Source organism: Oncorhynchus mykiss, chromosome 32 (assembly GCF_013265735.2).
Source record: "Oncorhynchus mykiss isolate Arlee chromosome 32, USDA_OmykA_1.1, whole genome shotgun sequence".
NCBI classification, from domain to species: Eukaryota; Metazoa; Chordata; class Actinopteri; order Salmoniformes; family Salmonidae; genus Oncorhynchus; species Oncorhynchus mykiss.
This window is the reverse complement of record NC_050572.1, coordinates 25,753,536-25,778,580: the sequence shown is the minus strand read 5'-3', so window position 1 is coordinate 25,778,580 and position 25,045 is coordinate 25,753,536. Positions and strand designations below refer to the sequence as shown.

At 42.9% G+C, this 25,045-nt stretch overlaps 1 protein-coding gene across 10 annotated transcripts in view; it reads right to left on the bottom strand.

The window, feature by feature from the left end:
- Positions 1–25,045, bottom strand: part of LOC110489412 (receptor-type tyrosine-protein phosphatase U) — a 288,775-nt gene that overhangs the window by 6,238 nt on the left and 257,492 nt on the right. For 4 of the 10 annotated variants that reach the window (XM_036970736.1, XM_036970735.1, XM_036970738.1 and 1 more), the window contains 5 exons: positions 11,204–11,353; positions 9,548–9,883; positions 5,810–5,935; positions 3,889–3,966; positions 2,655–2,812 (listed from right to left, as the gene is read on the bottom strand). In XM_036970736.1, coding sequence (XP_036826631.1) covers positions 2,655–2,812; positions 3,889–3,966; positions 5,810–5,935; positions 9,548–9,883; positions 11,204–11,353 — 848 coding nt within the window. The remainder of the gene's footprint in view (positions 1–2,654; positions 2,813–3,888; positions 3,967–5,809; positions 5,936–9,547; positions 9,884–11,203; positions 11,354–25,045) is intronic. The other 6 variants (XM_036970741.1, XM_036970742.1, XM_036970743.1 and 3 more) reach the window with 3 other exon arrangements.

Here is a 25,045-nt window from a genome sequence, read left to right as displayed (position 1 = left end):
CGCTGCTGTTGCTGCCTGTTGACACGCTGCTTGGTCCGTTGGTGGTGGGTGATTCTGTAACGGTTTTCTTCGTGCGAAGGAGAGTCGGACCAAAATGCAGCGTGTAGATTGCGATCCATGTTTTAATGAACAAACGTAAAACACGAATCAATACAAACACTACAAAATAAAGAACGTGATGAACGTAACGAAAACCTAAACAGCCTATCTGGTGAAAACACATAGACAGGAACAATCACCCACAAACACACAGTGAACCCCAGGCTACCTAAATATGGTTCCCAATCAGAGACAATGACGAACACCTGCCTCTGACTGAGAACCATATCAGGCTGAACATAGAAATAGACAAACAAGACATGAAACATAGAATGCCCACTCAGATCACACCCTGACCAATCAAAACATAGAAAATACAAAGTAAACTATGGTCAGGGCGTGACAATTGCATACAAGCAATTTTTGGACCTGTGAGGAATCGTGTCTAGGAGAACAGCAATGATAAAATATATTTACAGGACTTCTGATCATTTACATGCCTTTGTACATGACTTGCATATATCTTAGACCACCTTTTGCAAAACTTTAAATACAAATGTCATTGGGGAATGCAACATTCACTGTGCGCTTCTGGCAATCAGTAAATACTACTGATCAAAATTCTAAACCACCACATCAGTGTCATACCATGTACAATATATGGAAATATCTAGGCATGAGAACTGTCTAATTGCTATACTTATTTACATTATTGAGGACATGCAGAGAATGAAGTTGGGTTACTTCTAAGTAATTTGCAGTGATGGGGTAGTTACTCAGAAAAAGTTATATATTACCTTTTACTTCTTTCAATGATAACAAATGTCTTTACTTGTTACTCCCTGAGGAAAGTAATTAGTTACACTATTCGTTATAATACTTTTGTGTTACACCGCAAAACGCTGAGCGTCCTCACACAATGTAAACTGTCATCTCTATTTTGCTAAGTATCCGTCTGAAATAGGGGAATTGTACCGTGGATAAGGGCAGCCTTTCCTCTAATACATACCCAGCTACAAGCTTGTTCAGCTCTCCCTGGTCCTCCTGAACTATTAAAATCAAGCCTTGAATGGTTTGAATGAGGTAGGCCTACAGTCACCTTCAGCAGCCATGGTCAGGTCTTGCGGGTCTTTCGCTAAACGTTTTGTGTTGGCGTGTTGCCTTTGCAGGTGCTTCAAGAGATCAGAAGTCATGTTTCTAGCAGTAGAAAGATGTTTTTCATCTGGGCATAGTTTACATTGTACAATTCAATTCTTACCATTTCGTCCTACCAAATCAAAGTAATGGTACTTCCACGCTGAGAAAGTCAATGCTTTCGAAGCTTCTGCCATTTTTCATATCCCTTACTAAAGCAGTTAGTAGGTGTGCCTGCGTGCGTAAACGGGAATTTAGTGAGAGGACAAATTAGAATCTGGGGCAGGTAGATTTTGTTATATTCCCGCCAACAGAGAGGGAATAATGATCACAAATAAAAGCAACAATCTATTTCTTTGATCAGTAACTGTGCTATTATTCTGCAAATTAGAAGAGTAACTCTGTTATATTACTCGTTACAGCAAAAAGTTATTACTGTAACACGTTACTTTGTAACGCCTCACTACTCCTAAGTCATCATCTTCGACATTGTGTCCTTCCATAACAAAGCTTTGCTCTGGTGTGGATTGAGGCCTATACATTAATATCAGTTGTGTTCCTCCATTGTATTCACCTTTCTTTGTTTCTATTGTGGATCGTGTTTCTGTGACCAATGGAAAGTGTACAAAACAATGTTCAAACCAGCCTTTGTATTGAATACATGGAATTGGATTGTGGTGATACCTATGAATGGATCCTGCATACAATGTGCTTATTTTAATTCAATTAATGAAATATATCAAGAATCATTTTTGATTTGATGTGTAGGAAATTATTTGGTGAAATATGCATAAAAGCAGAGTAATTGCCCATAATTCTGCACCTTTGGACAGTTGTACTTCCATGTTTGATCATCATGATCTAGTGACTGCAAAGAAAATGTACTGATCTACTGGGAGTTTTCTGTTTTGTCTGCTTGGACTCTTTTAGTATGGTTTCATGAATCTTTTTTCAGCCAGCCACAATCTTTTGATGAATCTATTCTGACAGTATAATTTAGTTTTTCTGTATTTATGTTTTGAGAAGGCATTTTGAAACATTTTTGAACATTTTGAAAAGCGTTCACTATTTTGCAAAAGGCCACTCTGTGTTTGACATTCTGTGTCTTGTGAACTCTGTTTTTAAAATCAAAAACTTTGTAAGCGATTGGGAAAAACTGTAACCTGTCCCAAAAGATGACTGTCACCTGCTTTCTGAACAGTACGCTCACAACAGGAGTCAACAAGAGCCAATGACACCTTTAATGTGCTAGAAAAAAATGGTTTGTATAGTGTCAGTATGGCCCGAGAATTAATCCAACTAACGCACAGCTTTAAACTTCTTAAACGAAAATCCTCAACGTTTGCGTAGATCACGCTCGCTGAAATCAATCGCAGTGCACAGGTCATTTGAATCGTTTCTGTGTATCCTATCGGCAAACAAAACTTCCCTACGGAATGATATAGGTTTTATGAGTAAAATGGTGGTCAGTGGTAACTCACAGACAGTGGACGATGGTACGTCCCTCTCCACACTCCCTCTGCCAGTTGTGGACCTGGGCCAGGAGGCTGAGGAAAGCCTTCTTAGAGTCTGGCACGTCACGGTATGGAGACCAGCGCAGGAACTGGAAATGACGAACCACCAGCTGACCTTCCTGGAGCTGGATGGGCGGGGGGCAAAGAGAGAAAGGGAGGACAGCGATAATGTTGTGTTCGATCCCAAATAACAGACTTGTCAAGCCCTTGATAGGAACACACACAAAACATCACAGCACACTATCCACACCTTTCACACATGTATAGCATCCTAGACTGGACACCTCTAACCCAGAAGGACACTGGTAGAAATGGCAAAGACCTGCCACCATCTCCCTTGGGGCCAAGGCTCATATCACTCCAGTCTCTGGTATAGTAGTGTAGTGGTCTAGTGTTTATAATAATAATAATCATAATTTGGTGGGTGCTTATATTTGTCCCAGGGAAGAACGACTGCCCCCTCTCAATGAAGCCACAGAATTTCAAATTTCAAACCAGAATTTCAGACCATGGTACTGCAGGCATTGTTTGCAGAAAACAGGATCCCCATTATAGTGAATGGAAAAATGGCAATCTTTGTGATCAAGCTTTGTGTAAATAAAAACATGTTTTGAATACAATCATGGTACCAATCATTGCTTCTAATACACCTGATGTATTTCCTTGAACCAATTATTTTTAAATCGCACACAGAAGAAGGTACAAGGATAATTTAGTTGCTAATGGCAGCCTGCAATACCCTGGTTGGCTTTCAACTTGAGATACTCAATGACAGGGGGTAGCACTGAGTTAGCCTGCAACATCCCTTCATGCAGTAGCTCAAACTGCTCATGTTATGTCTCCATGGGGAGCATCTTAACTGACTTCATTTGGCTTCAATGCACTATTGAGTCTTCACATAGGAATACATGGTGTCACGTGATCGATGGCTTTCTCCATACTTATATAAAGTCATTGACTTGTCCTACGTTAACACGCATTTGTGAATTGTTAATGTATTTTTTGCATATTCTAACTCCCTTAGAGGTCCTCTTAGAGTGGGATAACGGTCAGGGTCAGTCATTATCAACAGCAACCCTGGAGCAATTTGGGTTAAGTGCACATCAACAGATTATTCACCCGGTCTGTTACTGGTCCAACGCTCTAACCGCTAGGCTACCTGCCACCCCTAAATGTGTTTTTCTACTGTGATATAGAATACCTTGCTGGGAAATTGTGCATCATCCTCCCTCCCTGTTCCTGATGCTGGACAGTTCTGATTGGTAAGATCAGTGGGATCCTGTGAAAAGGCAGTGGGGTTTGTTTGACAGCTGCCTCCCCCTCCTCCCCCATCCGTGGGGGAGACTGGGGGTGACACTGAGGGGGACAGGGCTCTGACAGAGGTGACAGCGGAATGACATGAGGGTGAGGCAGGGGGAGGCTCTAAGAAGAGGCAAGGAGAGGGACTAGGGACGCTAATACCTGAAAGGCAGGGAGGCTAGCTGACAGGGGGTGAGAAAGGAGGTAGGGAAACATAGGCAGGGAGGCTAGCTGACAGGGGGTGAGAAGGGGGAGCTAGGGAAACAGAGGCAGGGAGGCTAGCTGACAGGGGGTGAGAAGGGGGAGCTAGGGAAACAAGGGCAGGGAGGCTAGCTGACAGGGGGTGAGGAGGGGGAGGTAGGGAGACAGAGGCAGGGAGGCTAGCTGACAGGTGGTGAGGAGGGGGAGGTAGGGAGACAGATACAGGGAGGCTAGCTGACAGGGGGTGAGAAAGGAGGTAGGGAAACAGAGGCAGGGAGGCTAGCTGACAGGGGGTGAGAAGGGGGAGCTAGGGAAACAGAGGCAGGGAGGCTAGCTGACAGGGGGTGAGAAGGGGGAGCTATGGAAACAGACGCAGGGAGGCTAGCTGACAGGGGGTGAGAAGGGGGAGCTAGGGAAACAGAGGCAGGGAGGCTAGCTGACAGGGGGTGAGAAGGGGGAGCTAGGGAAACAGAGGCAGGGAGACTAGCTGACAGGGGGTGAGAAGGGGGAGCTAGGGAAACAGAGGCAGGCAGGATAGCTGACAGGGAGTGAGGAGGGGGAGGTAGGGAGACAGAGGCAAGGAGAATAGCTGACAGGGGGTGAGAAGGGGGAGCTAGGGAAACAGAGTCAGGGAGGCTAGCTGATAGGGGGTGAGAAGGGGGAGCTAGGGAAACAGAGGCAGGGAGGCTAGCTGACAGGGGGTGAGAAGGGGGAGCTAGGGAAACAGAGGCAGGGAGGCCAGCTGACAGGGAGTGAGAAGGGGGAGCTAGGGAAACAGAGGCAGGGAGGCTAGCTGACAGGGGGTGAGAAGGGGGAGCTAGGGAAACATAGGCAGGGAGGCTAGCTGACAGGGGGTGAGAAGGGGGAGCTAGGGAAACAGAGTCAGGGAGACTAGCTGACAGGGGGTGAGAAGGGGGAGCTAGGGAGACAGGGGCAGGGAGGCTAGCTGACAGGGGGTGAGGAGGGGGAGCTAGGGAAACAGAGGCAGGGAGACTAGCTGACAAGAGGGGTTGTTTTTCTGGAGGCTGCTAGACGAGCACCTGGTGTTGAAAGATGGATGTTACTGTAGGTCAAAGGGAGGTGTTGGGAAGTGCCTGTCTGATCAACGCTGGGAAACTAAGCTAGTCACAATCACGAAGACAACACGTCGTCAACGACTAGGAGAGAGGCACACAGCTACAGTAATACAGCACACACAGACATAGACACACACACGCACACACGCACACATTCCAAAAGAAAAGACCACAACGCCACGTCTACAATGATTTCACAGGCATTGAAAAGGCTGATAATTTGATAATTTCATCATTACACTGTCAAAAATACATTTTAGGTCATTGACAGTAATTGTAAAGTGTACAGTGACTAATGCATGCCTCATCTCCCATGTTCAGTAGACAGACTATGAAAGGATAAAAGGGGCCATTAGGCTCTCTACTAAATACGCATCAAGAGACTATGGAAAAATATGTTTTAAAGAACTTCACAATATTAAAGCGATATGACTAAACTGTCAGACTTTCTGTGAGTCAGCAGGTTGATTTTCAACTGTAGTCTCTTAACTTATCAGAGCGCAAAAAGGGACTTTGACAGCCAGTCTATCATTGACCACGACATACCCGCATTATGTTCTGAACCCGGAACAGACGGATTATGACGTCATCATCAGCCATCATGGACAGAAGCTCCACTGTCATTGGTCCAAACTGCTGCAGGCCAGGCTCTGGCCAGTACTGTAGACACGGCTGAGAGAGAGAGACAGAGACAGAGAGAGACAGAGAGAGAGAGAGAGAGAGAGAGAGAGAGAGAGAGAGAGAGAGAGAGAGAAAAGTGAGAGAGAGAGAGAGAGAAAAAAGTGAGAGAGAGAGAAAAGTGAGAGAGAGAGAGAGAGAGAGAAAAGTGAGGGAGAGAGAAAAGTGAGGGAGAGAGAGAGAGAGCAAGAGAAGTGAGAAAGAGAGAGAGAGAGAGAGGGAGAGAGAGAGAGAGAGAGAGAGAGAGAGAGAGAGAGAGAGAGAGAGAGAGAGAGAGAAGTGAGGGAGAGAGAAGTGAGAGGAGAGAGAGGGAGAGAGAGAGAGAGAGAGAGAGAGAGAGAGAGAGAGAGAGAGAAAAAAAAAATAGGAAGAGAAAGAAGGAAGATAACAGGTGATCAGCGGACTATGGAGGTGGAGGAGTGAAATCAAATCATTGTGTCACAGAGCAGGACGGCTGAAGTCAATAACAAGACACCTGAGGATCGACAAGACAGACATTTAGCCAGATCCACAATTATCTAACCCATAGCAGCATTGTTAATTGCATGAGCAGAAAACACCATCACTGAGTACAATCAATCCCATAACAATCACCCCCCCCCCCCCCACACACACACAGTGTTTCACATCTTTTGAATAATTCATCACTCTAAATCATTAACATTAGCCCATTATAAATGAATGCAGTGTGGTCAGGGGGGGGAAACTCGGCAGTGCCTGGTAGAGATACACATGGAGTCAATCAGGGATTGGTGCACAGAGCACACAGACTGGGCCAAGGTCTTTAGTCAATAGGTCGCAGCTGCTTCAAAGAGTCTCATCAGCCGAAGGGAGGAACGGCGGGATGGAGACACTGGGGAGTGTAGTGTTAAATTGCTAACAGTGATAGCTGTGGCAGCAAGGGGGACAGAGAAGGGAGCAGGAAGGGAAGGAGGGAGGGAGGGAAACACCGGGGAGTGTAGTGTTAACATGCTAACAGTGTTAGATGTGACAGGAAGGGGGAGGGAAGGTAGGGGGGGCGGCAGAAGGCCCAGGGGAGGAACAAGGTAGCGATAATGTCCTGTCACGTTGACAGAGAGGTATTAACGAGGTGACAGGGGCAAAGGGAGATATAAATATTTATACACAGAGACAGGTAGCACAAATGACTGGGGTACACTGTTAATCTACTGGTAGAGAGAGAAAGGGAAGGAGGGAGCGGTGGATGAGAAAGAAAGAGTAGACAAGAGAGAGACAGCTAGCTATAAATGAGAGCAATGGTGTAAACGTTAGCCAACCCAGCACCATGACACAGTGACAAGTGAAAGATAAGAAGGCCACAGACAAACCCTCACATGAGTAAACACACAGGTGACGTGCTAGATGAGGGAGAGACGGGGTGAGAACAGAATGATATGGATGTGGTAATGCCCTGACAAGCAGGCTAAAAATGTATCATCCTATTAATTCATCTCCACAAAGGCTATAAATCAGGTTGCCCTGTTAGAGAGAGGGCTGACTACTGCCCCCTTTGGAGGAATTGCGTGCCCATAGTAAACAGAAATAAAATCTGTCAAAAATGTATAATATATGTATATAATAATAATTATTGAATAGAAAACACTCTAAAGCTTCTAAAACCGTTCAAATTATGTCTGTATGTAAAGCAGAACTCTCAGGGCAGCCATTCTCCCAAACTCTCTCTTGTCATCATGAAAGTTGGGCCAACTTTGACGTCATCGCCCACACCCTTCCCAACCAGCTACAGATCTGGGAACAGTTTCTATCTGTTCAGCGCGGTGTCTTCTTTCAGTGGGGCTTGTCTTTGTGAGAATTGAGCGCTCCGCGTCGGGTCCGGCTCTCTCTTTGTTCCAGGACTGACCAAACGATGTCGGGTTGTCTGTTCGAGCCAAGGATTGTTTTGCACGTTTAGAATATGCTAAAGCTTGATTCTGCACTTAGTTTGACCAGTTTAGTCGACATATAATATGTAATTTTAAAGTTTTGATGCGCGTCCACTAGAATTTTGGCTGCGTTTCAACCGGAATTTGTCGCGTTTGATAACCTAAAGACACAGACTTGAAAACCAAACGCATTTTTTGGTAAGTATAAATCCTTCCACGTCTTCTGATCGAAGAACATCAAAGGTAAGGGAATATTTCTGTGGTTATTTTGGGTTTCTGTGGACTCCAAGATAGAGGAGACATAATGCTAATTTCTGAGCGCCGTCTCATATTATAGCCTAGTGAACGAATTCTGTAACGTTAAAAATAAATGTAACACAGCGGTTGCATTAAGAAGAAGTGTATATTTCTATCTATATGTAGAACATGTATATTTAGTCAAAGTTTATGATGTGTATTGCTTGTTATCTGACGTTATCTGGCGGAGCTATCTATAATTTCTCCGGACATCCGAGTAGCATTTTGTGAACATGGCGTCATTGTAAACAGAGATTTATGGATATAAATAGCATATTATTGAAAAAAACATAAATGTACTGTGTAACATTTCCTATTACTGTCATCTGATGAAGATTTGCAAAAGGTTAGTGAATTATATTTCTTTTAATCCTGCGTTTGTTGATAGCATGTTTTGGCTATTCAAATGAGCTGTGTCTTTGGTGGTGGTTTGACATAAATATGTACTATGTTTTCGCCGTAAAACATTTTAGAAATCTGACTTGCTGGCTAGATGAACAAGGTATTTATCTTTCATTTGAGCTATTGGACTTGTTAATGTGTGGAGGTTAAATATTTCTAAGAATATTTTTGCATTCCGTGCGCCACCGTTCAAGCAGAACGTGGGAGGGGTTGTTCCCAAAAGGGAACCCTACCCGTCATCAGGGTAGCACAAATGACTGGGGTACACTGTTAATCTACTGGTAGAGAGAGAAAGGGAAGGAGGGAGCGGTGGATGAGAAAGAAAGAAGACAGAGGAGATGGGGGGGAAGGGAGAGAGAGAGAGTGGGGGAAAAGAGAGCAATTAAGACATGGCAGAGAAGGATAGCAGGACAGAGACGATACCGGGAGGGAGAACAAGAGAAGAGAAGAGTAAGGAGAAAGAAAGAGAGGAGAGAAAGGGTCAGAGAAGGAGAGAGAGTTGAGGAGAAAGAGCGAGAGGGAATGACAGAAGGAGTGAGAGTAGACAAGAGAGAGACAGCTAGCTATAAATGAGAGCAATGGTGTAAACGTTAGCCAACCCAGCACCATGACACAGTGACAAGTGAAAGATAAGAAGGCCACAGACAAACCCTCACATGAGTAAACACACAGGTGACGTGCTAGATGAGGGAGAGACGGGGTGTGAACAGAATGATATGGATGTGGTAATGCCCTGACAAGCAGGCTAAAAATGTATCATCCTATTAATTCATCTCCAAAAAAGGCTATAATTCAGGTTGCTATTACTTTTACATTTTAGTAATTTAGAGGACATTCTTATCCAGAGCGACTTACAGTTAGTGCAATCAGCTTTAGATAGCTATGACATGGGATTGGTCAGAGTACATCTTTGACCCATCAAGTATGAGTATCGGATAGACACAGGGCTCAGTCAGTCAGTCAGTCAGTCAGTCAGTATCATCAATTCCCTCCCCCCTTCCTTCCTCCATCCTCAGCCCCTCACCTCCCCTCTTCTCACCCAGGCAGAGTTGGACTGGTTGATCTGGTTGAGCATCACCACTGAGGTACATCCATAGTCATAGACCAGTCTCCAGAAGTCTGCTGTGGTTCCCGGTAACGGGTGTGGCGTTACCACGAAGGCGGCGGGTCGGTGAAAGCTGTCGGTGAGAGCAGCGTTGATGTAGCTGTTCCCCTCGGCAACGCCCTCGGTGGTAACCAGGAAGGCCAGGGCGCGGTCGGGAGGCAGGACATCCATGCTACGGTTCTTCTCACGGTTCCTAGGCAGCAGGGACACGCTGCACTCCTCCACGTCCAGGTGAGGGGTCACAGAGTTCAAAGTCTGGAGAGAGGGAGGAAGGGATGGAGAGAGAAGGTGAGAAGAAGGAGCACAGACAAGGCAGAAGAGGATGATGGAGACAGACAGAGACAGGGAGACAGTGATAAACAGAGAGAGACAGAGAGAGAGTAACAAACAGAGAGAGAGAGACAGACAGATACAGTAAACAAACAGAAAGAGAGTGAGAGAGAGAAAGAGAGAGAGTGAGAAAGAGAAAGAGGGAGAGTGAGAGAGAGAAAGAGGGAGAGAGAGAGAGAAAGAGAGAGAGAGAAAGAGAAAGAGTGAGAGAGAGAAAGAGGGAGAGTGAGAGAGAGAAAGAGAGAGAGTTGGAGAGAGAAAGAGAGAGAGAGCAAGAGAGAGACAGACAACTGTCTAATCATCATCTGGCTAAAACTTTCAAACACATTTAGCATCAGTCAAAAACTATGAAGGGGCTTAAAAGATAAAAACATATTTAATCGCAAACCACATGCATTATAAATAAGCACATTATGAGGCTTTGGGAATTGAAATTGGAGGGGAAATTAAACTGAATATTTAGCTTGCTGTGTATTGTGTTACTTAATAACTCCCTATTAAGTTTGACTGTATGAATGGTGCATTATAATTATTACTAACTTACATTGCATCAGGATTACATCTTGCAGATACAGTACTACCTTAAATTATAATCTGAAATTAAATGTCACCCTATTCCTTATTTATGCACTACTTTTGACCAGAGGCAATAGGACTCTGGTCAAAACTAGTGCATTGTACAGGGAATAGTGTGCCATTTTGGGAGGCATTGTAAATGTCCGATTTCAGTGAGGATATTTCATTGGACTATAATAACCATCATGAAGGTATTCAATAGCCTGGTCTGAAAGAGATAAGTAGCTGTAATTATGCATGGTAAAGGTCACTAATGATTTGTGTCAATAAAATGGAAAAGGAGGACGATCCATCTAGTCAGATGAACTAAAGTCATCTCATACAGAAATAGGAATTACTGTAATATACAGAAATATGCCATTTACAATCTCAGACTGCTGCAATAGACAACGAATACAGCTAAGGCCATGGTACTGTACTGTGCCATGACTAGTGTTTTGGTGAGAGTTAGTGGATCTAGGTTTGCACCATTAATACTAGTACCAGTAAGAGAATAACATCATTATTATGTGAAATGTGTTCCACTGTTAGAATAAACATCAACTTCAACCATTTTCTTTACAAAACATATCGAGGACATCAAGACGTAATGGGAAAGAAGTCCAAACCCAGTTGTTATCTAGTCAGATAGTTTCTGGTTGCTAAAACAAAACGTCCTACAAGTCTAACCTGGAACTCCTCTCGTAGCTGGGAGGTGTTGCTCTGTGAGTCAACCCTCAGCATCTCCTTATAGGTCAGCGCAAACTCAATAACTGGTATAGCTGTCTCTCCACACAGACAGGCCTCCAGAATGGCATCGTGGATGAACACATACTGCTCCTGAGAGAGGGAGGAAGGGGGGATGGGGGGAGGAAGGTAGAGACAAGACAGTGAGATTGAGAAACTAACAAGAAACGCCTCTTATCTTGTTTTGATAATAGAACCATAATTGCTAGCGGGGGGGGGGGGGGGGGGGTGTGGGGTGGGGGGGTGTAACATTGGGCTTTGATTACTGTTGTTAATGTCGACTAATTGTTAGAAATGTCAACATTCATCACATCGCTATGCCCACACACAAACGTTGTTTTGCTAATCGTTAACAATCTAAAAAATGGAAAAGGAGAGGGTGTTAGAACATACATCAAAAGAGCCAAAATCCCAAATGCCCAACCCATGCTATATAGCCTAAATATTAGTCTATTCAATGCAATTATCTGGTACATTTGTTTTGACATCTTGGAGTACAAAGAATATCAGTGACCTGAATTGAAAAAGCATTAATGAGGATGCATATTTTATTTGATCATCACATCAAAAAGAGTCTTTCTCGATTGAATCTAATTATAGCCGTATTAGACTGGTAAACAGGTTTCAAAGTGAGGTTTGAAAACGGCAACATCAGTAAGATTTGAAGACAAAACAACACAGACACATTCAGCAGGCATGGAAAGGGAGTCTACATCATAATCTACCTTGGTTGATCCCTGATATTTCAATGAATTCTGGATGAATTCCTAGTTGATATAACAACATTACGTTTTTATTTTATAATTGATTTGCAACAAAGAAAACAACTGAAAGACAGTACAGATAAAAACTAATAAAAATAACATAGTGTGCAGGTATGGTTGGAAGCCCAAGGGCTTATATGAAAACCGCACCACAAAAAAACGAAATACAATATATTAGTAAAAAAAAAAAAAAGTTTGTTAGAACATAAATAAATTGATCAGTAATCTCAAAAAATAAATGTGTTTAAATGTGTGTCTGCATGTGTGCAGGTGTGCATGTGAGTGTGTGAGAGTTTGGCTATGGAGGAGATTACTGAGTAGTTTGGTTCATCAGACTGACCCCCAGTCTTCGCTTGAAGTTATTGATGGATGATGATGTTGTGGCAATGTGAAGATAAGAACTCCAGCGTATGGTACCTCTATATCTGACAGAGAATTGACTATGTGAGGTGCGGCAGTGGGGGTTCAGGTACACTTTCTGGGAGGTATGAGCATTGATAGATAAAAGTGCATAATTGGCGCACATTAATGTCGCAAATAGACAAGATATTGAGTTTCTTAAACAAATGTAGATTTTATTTTAATTTATATTAATTTTACATGTATTTAATTAGGCAAGTCAGTTAAGAACAAATTCTTATTTACGACGGCTTACCCAGGCCAAACCCGGACGACGCTGGGCCAATTGTGCAATGCCCTATGGGACTCCCAATCACAGCCTGGATGGAGCCAGGTAAATAGAAAAGGTGAAGAGGTCTTGCTAATTTATTTTGTACGATGAGTCATTTCTGTAGGTAGGAGATATATGTACTGGCCCAGACAATATTAGAGTAAATTATCTTTGGGTAAATTATACAATAGTATAGAGTTTGGTATATTATAGCATATAGAACTATAGTATAGAACTATAGTATAGAACTATAGTATATTGCAAAGATGGTGCAGAAGAACATGGCTGGTGTTTTACATTCTCCCAACCAGTTGTGCTATTTTGTATTTTTTACCCCCTTTTTTCGCCGCAATTCCGTAGTATCCAATTGTTTTTTTTTGTAGTTACTATCTTGTCTCATCACTACAACTCCCATACGGGCTCGGGAGAGACGAAGGTCGAGAGTCATGCGTCCTCCGAAACACAACCTAACTCTATAAGGCCATAAGCAAAGAAGAAGATGCTCACCCAGAAGAGGCTTACATAGTGGCCTGTGACATTAATGCAGGCAAACTTAAATCAGTTTTACCACATTTTTACCAGCCTGTCACATGTGCAACCAGGGGGAAAAAAAATCGAGACCACCTTTACTCCACACATAGAGATGCATTCAAAGCTCTCCCCCGCCCTCCATTTGGCAAATCTGACCATAATTCTATTCTCCTGATTGCTGCATACAAGCAAAAACTAAAACAGAAAGAACCATTGACTCGCTCAATAAGGAAGTGGTCAGATGACGCGGATGCTACACTACAGGACTGTACTGCTAGCACAGACTGGAATGTGTTCCGCGATTCATCCAATGGCATTGAGGAATACACCACCTCAGTCATCAGCTTCATCAATAAGTGCATCGATGACGTCATCCCCACAGTGACTGTACGTACATATCCCAACCAGAAACCATGGATTACAAGCAACATCCGCATCGAGCTTAAACCTCAAACTGCCGCTTTCATGGTACGGAAGACTAATCCGGAAGTTTTTAAGAAATCCTGCTATGCCCTCAGATGGATGAACCATCAAAAAAGCAAAGCATCAATACAGGATTAAGATTGAATCCTACTACACCGGCTCTGACACTCGTCGGATGTGGCAGGGCTTGAAAACTATTACGGACTACAAAGGGAAACCCATACTCCTGTATACCCTGTTCACCCACAAGTGCGTGGTCAAACACAACTCCAACACCATCATTAAGTTTGCAGTGTGGTGCCAGGAAAACAACCTCTCCCTCAATGTGAGCAAGACTAAGGAGCTGATCGTGGACTACAGGAAAAGGCGGGCCAAACAGGCCCCCATTGACATCGACAAGGCTGTAGTAGAGCTTCAAGTTCCTTGGTGTCCACATCACCAACGAACTATCATGGTCCAAACATACCAAGACAGAAGAGGGCACGACAACACCTTTTGCCCCTCAGGAGACTGAAAAGATTTGGCATGGGTCCCTAGATCCTAAAGATTATACAGCTGCACCATCGAGAGCATCATGACTGGTTGCATCACCTCCTTGTATGGCAACTGCTCGGAATTTGACCATAAGGCGCTACAGAGGGTATTGCGAACGGCCCAGTACATCAATGGGGCCAAGCTTCCTGCCATCCAGGACCTACATAATAGGCGTGTCAGAGGAAAGCCCATAAAATTGTCGGAGACTCCATTCACCCAATTTATAGCCTGTTTTCTCTGATACCGCACGGCAAGTGGTACTGGAGCGGTCCTGGAGCGGACCAAAAGGCTCCTCAATAGCTTCTACCCCCAAGCCATGACTGCTGAACAATTCATAAAATCTCCACCAGACAATTTACATTGCCACCCCCTCCCTTTTGGAAACTGCTGTTCGCTGGTTGTTTGTTTGTTTGTTACCTATGCATAGTCACTTCGCCCGACCTCCATGTACAGATTACCTCAACTAGCCTGTACCCCCGCACACTAACTCGGTACCGGTGCCCCTGTATATACCCTCATTATTGTTATTCTTATTGTGTTACTTTTTATTTTAGACTACTTGGTAAATATTTTCTTCTTCTTGAACTTCACTGTTGGTTAAGGGCTTGTAAGTAAGCATTTCACGGTAAGGTCTACACTTGTTGTATTCGGTGGGTGTGACAAAGTTTGATTTGATTTGATTTCAGTTAGGAAGCAAGCCTGATGAACCAAACCACACATTTTTCTAATGATACCAACAGATGTCATCACTTTGCTACAGGCAAGTTTAATATGATCTTTCCAGGATAACTTTTTATCAATTCGAACTCTGAGGAATCTAGTGGATGTGACTTGTTCAATTTCATTCCCACCAACTGAGATTCTGGCCTTTTTTAAAACAATATGTCTTATTACTAGTTATTACTAGTGAATACAATAAAGTTGGATTTTGATCATTTGTTAATCTGGTGCCATTCAGAAAATTTGTCCATGCCTGAGTTGGCTTCATTAATTAGTGAGTCAAAATTCTGGTGTGATAAAATCAAGTTGGTATCATCAGCAAAAGGAAGGGGAAGGTAGAAGACACAGCAGCAAGGCCATTGTTATAGATTAGGAATAACAAAGGTCCAATTATCAAATCCTGTGACACACCACAGGATATCTTGGCCCTGGTAGATGCACAGCTGTCTGCATAAAGACATTGTTCTCTACCATAATATATAACCAATTAAACAAAGAAACATCCTCTCACTGTCAACTGCGTTTATTTTCAGCAAACTGAACATGTGTAAATATTTGTATGAACAAAAGATTCAACAACTGAGACATAAACTGAACAGGTTCCACAGACATGTGACTAACAGAAATTGAATAATGTGATCCAGAACAAAGGGGGGATAAAAATCAAAAGTAACAGTCAGTATCTGGTGTGGCCACCAGCTGCATTAAGTACTGCAGTGCATCTCCTACTCATGGACTGCACCAGATTTGGCAGTTCTTGCTGTGAGATGTTACCCCACTCTTCCACCAAGGAACCTGCAAGTTCCCAGACATTTCTGGGGGGGATTGGCCCTAACCCTCACCCTCCGATCCAACAGGTCCCAGACGTGCTCAATGGGATTGAGATCCTGGCTCTTCGCTGGCCATGGCAAAACACTGACATTCCTGTCTTGCAGGAAATCACGCACAGAACGAGCAGTATGGCTGGTGGCATTGTCATGCTGGAGGGTCATGTCAGGATGAGCCTGCAGGAAGGGTACCACATGAGGGAGGAGGATGTCTTCCCTGTAACACACAGTGTTGAGATTGCCTGTAATGACTACAAGCTCAGTCAGATGATGGTGTGACACACCGCCCCAGACCATGACGGACCCTCCACCTCCAAATCGATCCTGCTCCAGAGTACAGGCCTCGGTGTAACGCTCATTCCTTCAACGATAAACTCAAATCCAACCATCACCCCTGGTGAGACCGAACCGCGACTCGTCAGAAGAGCCCTTTTTGCTAGACCTGTCTGGTCCAGCGTCGGTTGGTTTGTGCCCATAGGCAACATTGTTGCCGGTGATGTCTGGCCTGCCTTACAACAGGCCTACAAGCCCTCAGTCCAGCTTCTCTCAGCCTATTGTGGACAGTCTTAGCACTGATGGAGGGATTGTGTGTTCCTGGTGTAACTCAGGCAGTTGTTGTTGCCATACTGTACCTGTCCCGCAAGTGTGATGTTCGGATGTACCGATCCTGTGCAGGTGTTGTTACACGTGGTCTGCCATTGCGAGGACAATCAGCTGTCCGTCCTGTCTCCCTGTAGTGTTGTCTTAGGCGTCTCACAGTACGGACATTGAAATGAATTGCCCTGGCCACATCTGCATGCCTCCTTGCAGCATGCGTAAGGCACGTTCACGCAGATGAGCAGGGACCCTGGGCATCTTTCTTTTGGTGTTTTTCCAGAGTCAGTAGAAAGGCCTCTTTAATGTCCTAAGTTTTCATAACTGTGACCTTAATTGCCTACCGTCTGTAAGCTGTTAGTGTCTTGACAGGTGCATGTCCACAGGTGCATGTTCATGAATTGTTTATGGTTCATTTAATAAGCATGGGAAACAGTGTTTAAACCCTTTACAATGAAGATCTGTGAAGTTATTTGGAATTGTACGAATTGTCTTTGAATGACAGGGTCCTGATAAAGGGCAGTTTCTTTTTTTGCTGAATTTCTATGTATAATCATGAAAACTGTAATAATGCAATTTAGAAAGTCATATTTCATGATCAACCCTGTCAAATGCTTTTGATAAATCTAAAAAGATGACAAGAGCGTATTCATTGTTGTTCAGGGCTGCAAAAGACTTCATCTACAAGTTGCAAAAGAGCCATCCATATCTGTAGAGTTGTTTTTACGAAATGTATATTTGTTCTCATGTAGAATACAGTGCTGATTTAAATGTTTCAACATTCTCTTAAACACCAATTTTTCTAGGATTTTTGAAAAACATGGTAGTACAGATATTGGGTGATAGTTTCTAAACTATCTGGAATAACTTTGGACATTTTCAAATATTTAGGAATAATACCAGTTTGCATTGGTTTGGTAAATATATATGTTGGAGGCTCTGTAATCGAGGAAGACACTGATTCCAGGCTCCAAACTCATCATGACCTACTGCTGATATCTATAAGTTACCAATTAGCTCCATCACATCAGAAAGCTCAAACTGAAGCAGAGAAGGGAAATGCCCCTTAATGTAATCCAAGGGATTTCCTTCAGTTTTCTCTATTTTCTTTGACAGAGGAATTCACATTCACAAAAAGTGATTCAATTCACATGAAATTACATCAGGATCACTATAGGTCTTATTTCCAACAATACATTGAGACGGAATAGTTGTAGATACCTTTTTCCTATTCAACAGTTGATAGATGATTTTCCAAGTTGACTTTATATTATATAAGGATTCTTGGAATTTAATAGAAAAAAATATATTAGGTGAGTAAATGTTCTCATACTTTTTCTAATGTCCAGAATTCAGGAGAAAGGGCTTTGTGAGACACTATTTATACAACTAGTTATTTTTTTGAGACCGGTTGGAAACCGGAGATTCCAGAACCCCTCTGCTGCTCTCTTACATGATTTAACTAAGGGAAAGCAGTGGTGAAATACAGAATTGAAAGATGTGAGAAAAGTCTGGTAAGCAGACTCCACATCGGCTTGAAATATCATCAAACAACATCTTAACGTGCTCACAATTACTTTTGTTAAATATTATACCCTTAATGCTGCTAATCATACCCATCTGTTCATTTCCAGCTCCCAAAGAGAAGTGGAAAATTGGAAAATTGTCAGAAAGGTCATTATAAAGTATACCTACCTGTATTAGCCACATTATTCAAAGAATTTGTACAAATATTATCAATAAGAGTGTCAGATGAACTGGTCACTCTGGTGGGTTTATAGACGAGGGAATACAGATGAACTGGTCACCCTGGTGGGTTTATAGACGAGGGAATACAGATGAACTGGTCTCTCTGGTGGGTTTATAGACGAGGGAATACAGATGAACTGGTCACTCTGGTGGGTTTATAGACGAGGGAATACAGATGAACTGGTCTCTCTGGTGGGTTTATAGACGAGGGAATACAGATGAACTGGTCACTCTGGTGGGTTTATAGACGAGGGAATACAGATGAACTGGTCTCTCTGGTGGGTTTATAGACGAGGGAATACAGATGAACTGGTCACTCTGGTGGGTTTATAGACGAGGGAATACAGATGAACTGGTCACTCTGGTGGGTTTATAGACGAGGGAATACAGATGAACTGGTCACTCTGGTGGGTTTATAGACGAGGGAATACAGATGAACTGGTCACTCTGGTGGGTTTATAGACGAGGGAATACAGATGAACTGGTCTCTCTGGTGGGTTTATAGACGAGGGAATACAGATGAACTGGTCTCTCTGGTGGGTTTATAGACGAGGGAATACAGATGAACTGGTCTCTCTGGTGGGTTTATAGACGAGGGAATACAGATGAACTGGTCTCTCTGGTGGGCTTATAGACGAGGGAATACAGATGAACTGGTCTCTCTGGTGGGCTTATAGACGAGGGAATACAGATGAACTGGTCTCTCTGGTGGGCTTATAGACGAGGGAATACAGATGAACTGGTCTCTCTGGTGGGTTTATAGACGAGGGAATACAGATGAACTGGTCTCTCTGGTGGGCTTATAGACGAGGGGATACAGATGAACTGGTCACCCTGGTGGGTTTATAGACGAGGGAATACAGATGAACTGGTCTCTGGTGGGTTTATAGACGAGGGAATACAGATGAACTGGTCTCTCTGGTGGGCTTATAGACGAGGGAATACAGATGAACTGGTCACCCTGGTGGGTTTATAGACGAGGGAATACAGATGAACTGGTCTCTCTGGTGGGCTTATAGACGAGGGAATACAGATGAACTGGTCTCTCTGGTGGGCTTATAGACGAGGGAATACAGATGAACTGGTCTCTCTGGTGGGCTTATAGACGAGGGAATACAGATAAACTGGTCTCTCTGGTGGGTTTATAGACGAGGGAATACAGATGAACTGGTCACTCTGGTGGGTTTATAGACGAGGGAATACAGATTAACTGGTCTCTCTGGTGGGTTTATAGACGAGGGAATACAGATGAACTGGTCTCTCTGGTGGGTTTATAGACGAGGGAATACAGATTAACTGGTCTCTCTGGTGGGCTTATAGACGAGGGAATACAGATGAACTGGTCACTCTGGTGGGTTTATAGACGAGGGAATACAGATTAACTGGTCTCTCTGGTGGGTTTATAGACGAGGGAATACAGATGAACTGGTCTCTCTGGTGGGCTTATAGACGAGGGAATACAGATGAACTGGTCTCTCTGGTGGGTTTATAGACGAGGGAATACAGATAGCTGCCATATAAACTATTCAAAAAGTCATTTCAGTTAGTGGTTTCCACTTTTAAACATGTTTATGTTGTAATCACCCAAAAGAAAACACATTTTATCTTCATTATTATACCTCATTCTGTCAGTAGAAAATGCCTGTTTTTTCTTCAAAAGTGCTTTCCTCACAATCTTAAATAAACATGCCCCATTCAATTTTTTTTTTAAACCAGGAACAGATATAGCCCGTGGTTCTCTCCAGACCTGACTGACCTTGACCAGCAAAAAAACATCCTGTGGCGTACGGTATCAGCATCAAATAGCCCCCGCGATATGCAACTTTTCAAGGAAGTTAGGAACCAATTTTTTTATTTTTTATTTTACCTTTATTTATACAGGTTTTCCTCATTGAGATAACATCTCTTTTCCAAGAGATAACTGGTCCAATAGCAGCAGAGGGAACAACGTTTCAGACAAAACAACTTACATACACTAACACAACATTAAACAAAACTATAAACACACATACAGTACAACAAACATTTTACATTAAAAACACAAACATCTGGTCTAAAAACAGCTGGCCTGAAAACAATTACACTCTTCTATGATATATACATCGATCAAGTGTTTAAACTCCACCAACGAAACTAGATCATCACATTTTAAAATGTTCAGGAGAGAATTCCAGGACCACGGTGCTAAGCAACTAAAACTATTTCTACCATGACCTGTTCTAATTTTTGGTACTATTAGAAGCTAATCAGAATGGGACCATAATTGATATTTATTTACTGACCTGACTAAAAAAGAACAGAGATAAAATGGCATTTTACCCAATATGGCCTTATAAATCAGTGTACAGTGGGGCAAAACAAGTATTTAGTCAGCCACCAATTGTGCAGAGAGTTGTATGGCATTGAAGCTCGTCTGGAGGTTAGTTAACACAGTGTCCAAAGAGGGGCCAGAAGTATACAGAATGGTGTCGTCTGCGTAGAGGTGGATCAGAGAATCACCAGCAGCAAGTTCGCACTTGCTGCTGGTGATTCTCTGATCCATCATTGATGAATACAGAGAAAAGAGTCGGCCTGAGAATTGAACCCTGTGGCACCCCCATAAAGACTGCCAGAGGTCCGGATAACAGGCACTCCGATTTGACACACTGAACTCTGTCTGAGAAGTAGTTGGTGAACCAGGCGAGGCGGTTATGATATCGTTTAGGACCTTAAGCGTGGCTGAGTTGCACCCATGACCAGCTCGTAAACCAGATTGCATAGCGGAGAAGGTAAGGTGGGATATGAAATGGTCGGTGATCTGTTTGTTAACTTGGCTTTCGAAGAAAAGCAGGGTAGGATAGATATAGTTCTGTAGCCGTTTGGGTCTAGAGTGTCTCCCCCTTTGAAGAGGGGGATGACCGTGGCAGCTTTCCAATCTTTGGGGATCTCACACGATACAAAAGAGAGGTTGAACAGGCTAGTAATAAGGGCTGCAAAAATTTCAGCTGATAATTCTAGAAAGAGAGGGTCCAGGTTGTCTAGCCCTGCTGAGTTGTAGGGGTCCAGATTTTGCAGCTCTTTCAGAACATCAGCTATCTGGATTTGGATGAAGGAGAAATGGGGAGGCTTGGGCCTGTTGACCAGTGGCCAGGTGGAAAGCATGGCCAGCTGTAGAAAAATGCTTATTGAAATTCTCAATTATTGTGGATTTATCGGGTATTTAGCCTCAGTGCAGTGGGCAGCTGGGAGAAGGTGCTTTTATTCTCCATGGACTTTACAGTGTCCCAGAACTTTTTGGAGTTTGTGCTGCAGGATGCAAATTTCTGTTTGAAAAAGCTAGCCTTTGGTATGATATAAAGCTGATTTAAAAAAATAATAATTATGTAACCTTTATTTAACCAGGAAGGGCTCATTGAGATTAAAATCTATTTTTTCAAGAGTGCCCTGGCCAAGATAGGCAGCACCAAGTCATTACAACAAAATTACGGACAGACAACATGAAAAACTACAAGTAATCTAGTAAAAACCATTGAATTCACAAGAGTATAAAACAGCAAATTAAAAACATTGACTGGTCAGGGAATCAGCCTCAAAATCCTTCATCAGTGATTTAAAAACACCAATTGGGACAAGTTCTTCCAGTTTAAAAGTATTTTGTAAGGTGTTCCAAGACGATGGCGCAGAGTACATAAAAGCCCTTTTACCAAATTCAGATCGGACATTTGGAACAGTTCGCAGGATAAAGTCCAGAAAACGAAGAGAGTTCCCACCAAATTTCTGAACAATAAAAATGCACAAATAAAAAAGTAGTAAACCCAAAATGGCTTTGTAAATAAATGTTTACCAGTGACTGAGCCTACGAGTGACTAGAGAAGGCCAGCCAACCCTGGAATACAAAGTGTAGTGGTGCGTAAGGGTTTTGCAGTTTAAAATAAATCTCAAAGTGCCAGGGTAAAGAGTGTCAATTGATCTCAAACACTGAGCGGAAGCATTCATATATAAAATATCCCCATAGTCTAGTAAAGGCATAAATGTAGCTGACACTAGCCTCCTTCTGGCTTCAAAAGAAAAACAGGCCTTATTCCTAAAATAAAATCCCAATTTCAGCTTAAATTTTTTTGTAAGTTGTTGAATATGCAATTGAAAAGAGAGGCCGTCATCAATTAAAATATTTATATGAGGTTACAACCTCAATCTCCTTGCCCTGACAGGTAGTAATAGGTGAAAGGTTCAGAGGTCGATTTCTTGCATTAGGAAACACCATTCGTTTTAGTTTTGTCAGTATTGAGGATAAGCTTCAATTGACACAAGTTATGTTGAACAGTATAAAAAGCAGTTTTCATGTTCTGGAAAGCTTTTGTAAGAGACGAGGCACAACAGTAAATAACAGTATCATCAGCATAAAAATGAAGGTGTGCATTTTGGACATTTTTGTCTAAATCACTTATAGAAATAGTGAATAAGAGAGGACCAAGTACAGAGCCTTGGGGCACACCATTCAAGACAGACAATTGAACAGACATAAGCCCATCAAATTGAGTGCACTGAGTTCCATCAGACAGATAGTTAGCAAACCATGATTCTAAATTCGGGTAAAACAAAATGCATGGTATTTTCAAATGCCAGGCATGTTACAAATCATGTCATTGATACATTGGCTGGACATACTTTAGAGCATGTTAAAGTGTACAAATATTTGGGTGTGTGGGTTGATGATAAACTGAGCTTCACTGTGCATGTAGAGAACTTGATAAGGAAGCTGAAGCTGAAAATAGGATTTTATTACCGGCCTAAGGTTTGTTTTTCTTTTGAGGCCAGGAAGGAGCTGGTACGATGTCCTTCCAGACTCACATTAAGCATCTCCAATCCAAAATTAAATCTAGAATCGGCTTCCTATTTCGCAACGAAGCATCCTTCACTCGTGCAGCCAAGCATATACTGTCATGAGAATTATGTTCTCGATGTTCATAAACCAATCATAAACTAATCAGGATTTGTAAGATACTGATTGAAATTAAACAGACGGAGGCCCAGCTAAAATAGTCAACAAGGTTTATTCACGAGAGCGCTGGTCTGTTGTACAAAACCATTCATTTTATACTGGCTTCTTACGCACATACTTTCACACACAAACATTAGGTATCCTACGCACACACGCACATACTTTCACACACAAACATTAGGAATCCTACGCACACACTGTCCTGCTACCCAGCTGACAAAGATTAGGGAAGTCCGTGAGAATCACTCCCCGTCCTCCCTGAAGATAGGGAGACCCTGGGAAGTACTCTCAGTGGCCCCCAGCCAAGGTCGGCACCGAATCTTGCTCAGACAGTCTTAAGTCTTAAGATACTATGATAGACATTGTTACAGTTATATTGTTTTACCCTAATTCTGACTAAAACTACACACATCATGACTACAACTACACACTTCATGACTAAAACTACACACATAATTTATTAGAATTTTACTGACTATTTATCAATTTCATACAATTATATGGCTTCAGGGTGGGATATTCTAGTCATTCATTTAAACCTATAAATTCCATCAACACATACCCTCGTAAAACGGACTATCCTGCCGATCCTTGACTTCGGCGATGTCATTTACAAAATAGCCTCCAACACTCTACTCAGCAAATTGGATGCAGTCAATCACAGTGCCATCCGTTTTGTCACCAAAGCCCCATATACTACCCACCAATGCGAACTGTATGCTCCTGCTGGCTGGCCCTCGCTTCATATTCATCACTAAACCCTCTGACTCCAGGTCACCTAAGTCTTTGCTAGGTAAAGCCCCGCCTTATCTCAGCTCACTGGTCACCATAGCAGCACCCACTAATAGCTCCAGCTGCTCTCTTACATGATTTAACTAAGGGAAAGCAGTGGTGAAATACAGAATTGAAAGATGTGAGAAAAGTCTGGTAAGCAGACTCCACATCGGCTTGAAATATCATCAAACAACATCTTAACGTGCTCACAATTACTTTTGTTAAATATTATACCCTTAATGCTGCTAATCATACCCATCTGTTCATTTCCAGCTCCCAAAGAGAAGTGGAAAATTGGAAAATTGTCAGAAAGGTCATTATAAAGTATACCTACCTGTATTAGCCACATTATTCAAAGAATTTGTACAAATATTATCAATAAGAGTGTCAGATGAACTGGTCACTCTGGTGGGTTTATAGACGAGGGAATACAGATGAACTGGTCACCCTGGTGGGTTTATAGACGAGGGAATACAGATGAACTGGTCACTCTGGTGGGTTTATAGACGAGGGAATACAGATGAACTGGTCTCTCTGGTGGGTTTATAGACGAGGGAATACAGATGAACTGGTCTCTCTGGTGGGTTTATAGACGAGGGAATACAGATGAACTGGTCACTCTGGTGGGTTTATAGACGAGGGAATACAGATGAACTGGTCACTCTGGTGGGTTTATAGACGAGGGAATACAGATGAACTGGTCACTCTGGTGGGTTTATAGACGAGGGAATACAGATGAACTGGTCACTCTGGTGGGTTTATAGACGAGGGAATACAGATGAACTGGTCTCTCTGGTGGGTTTATAGACGAGGGAATACAGATGAACTGGTCTCTCTGGTGGGTTTATAGACGAGGGAATACAGATGAACTGGTCTCTCTGGTGGGTTTATAGACGAGGGAATACAGATGAACTGGTCTCTCTGGTGGGCTTATAGACGAGGGAATACAGATGAACTGGTCTCTCTGGTGGGCTTATAGACGAGGGAATACAGATGAACTGGTCTCTCTGGTGGGCTTATAGACGAGGGAATACAGATGAACTGGTCTCTCTGGTGGGTTTATAGACGAGGGAATACAGATGAACTGGTCTCTCTGGTGGGCTTATAGACGAGGGGATACAGATGAACTGGTCACCCTGGTGGGTTTATAGACGAGGGAATACAGATGAACTGGTCTCTGGTGGGTTTATAGACGAGGGAATACAGATGAACTGGTCT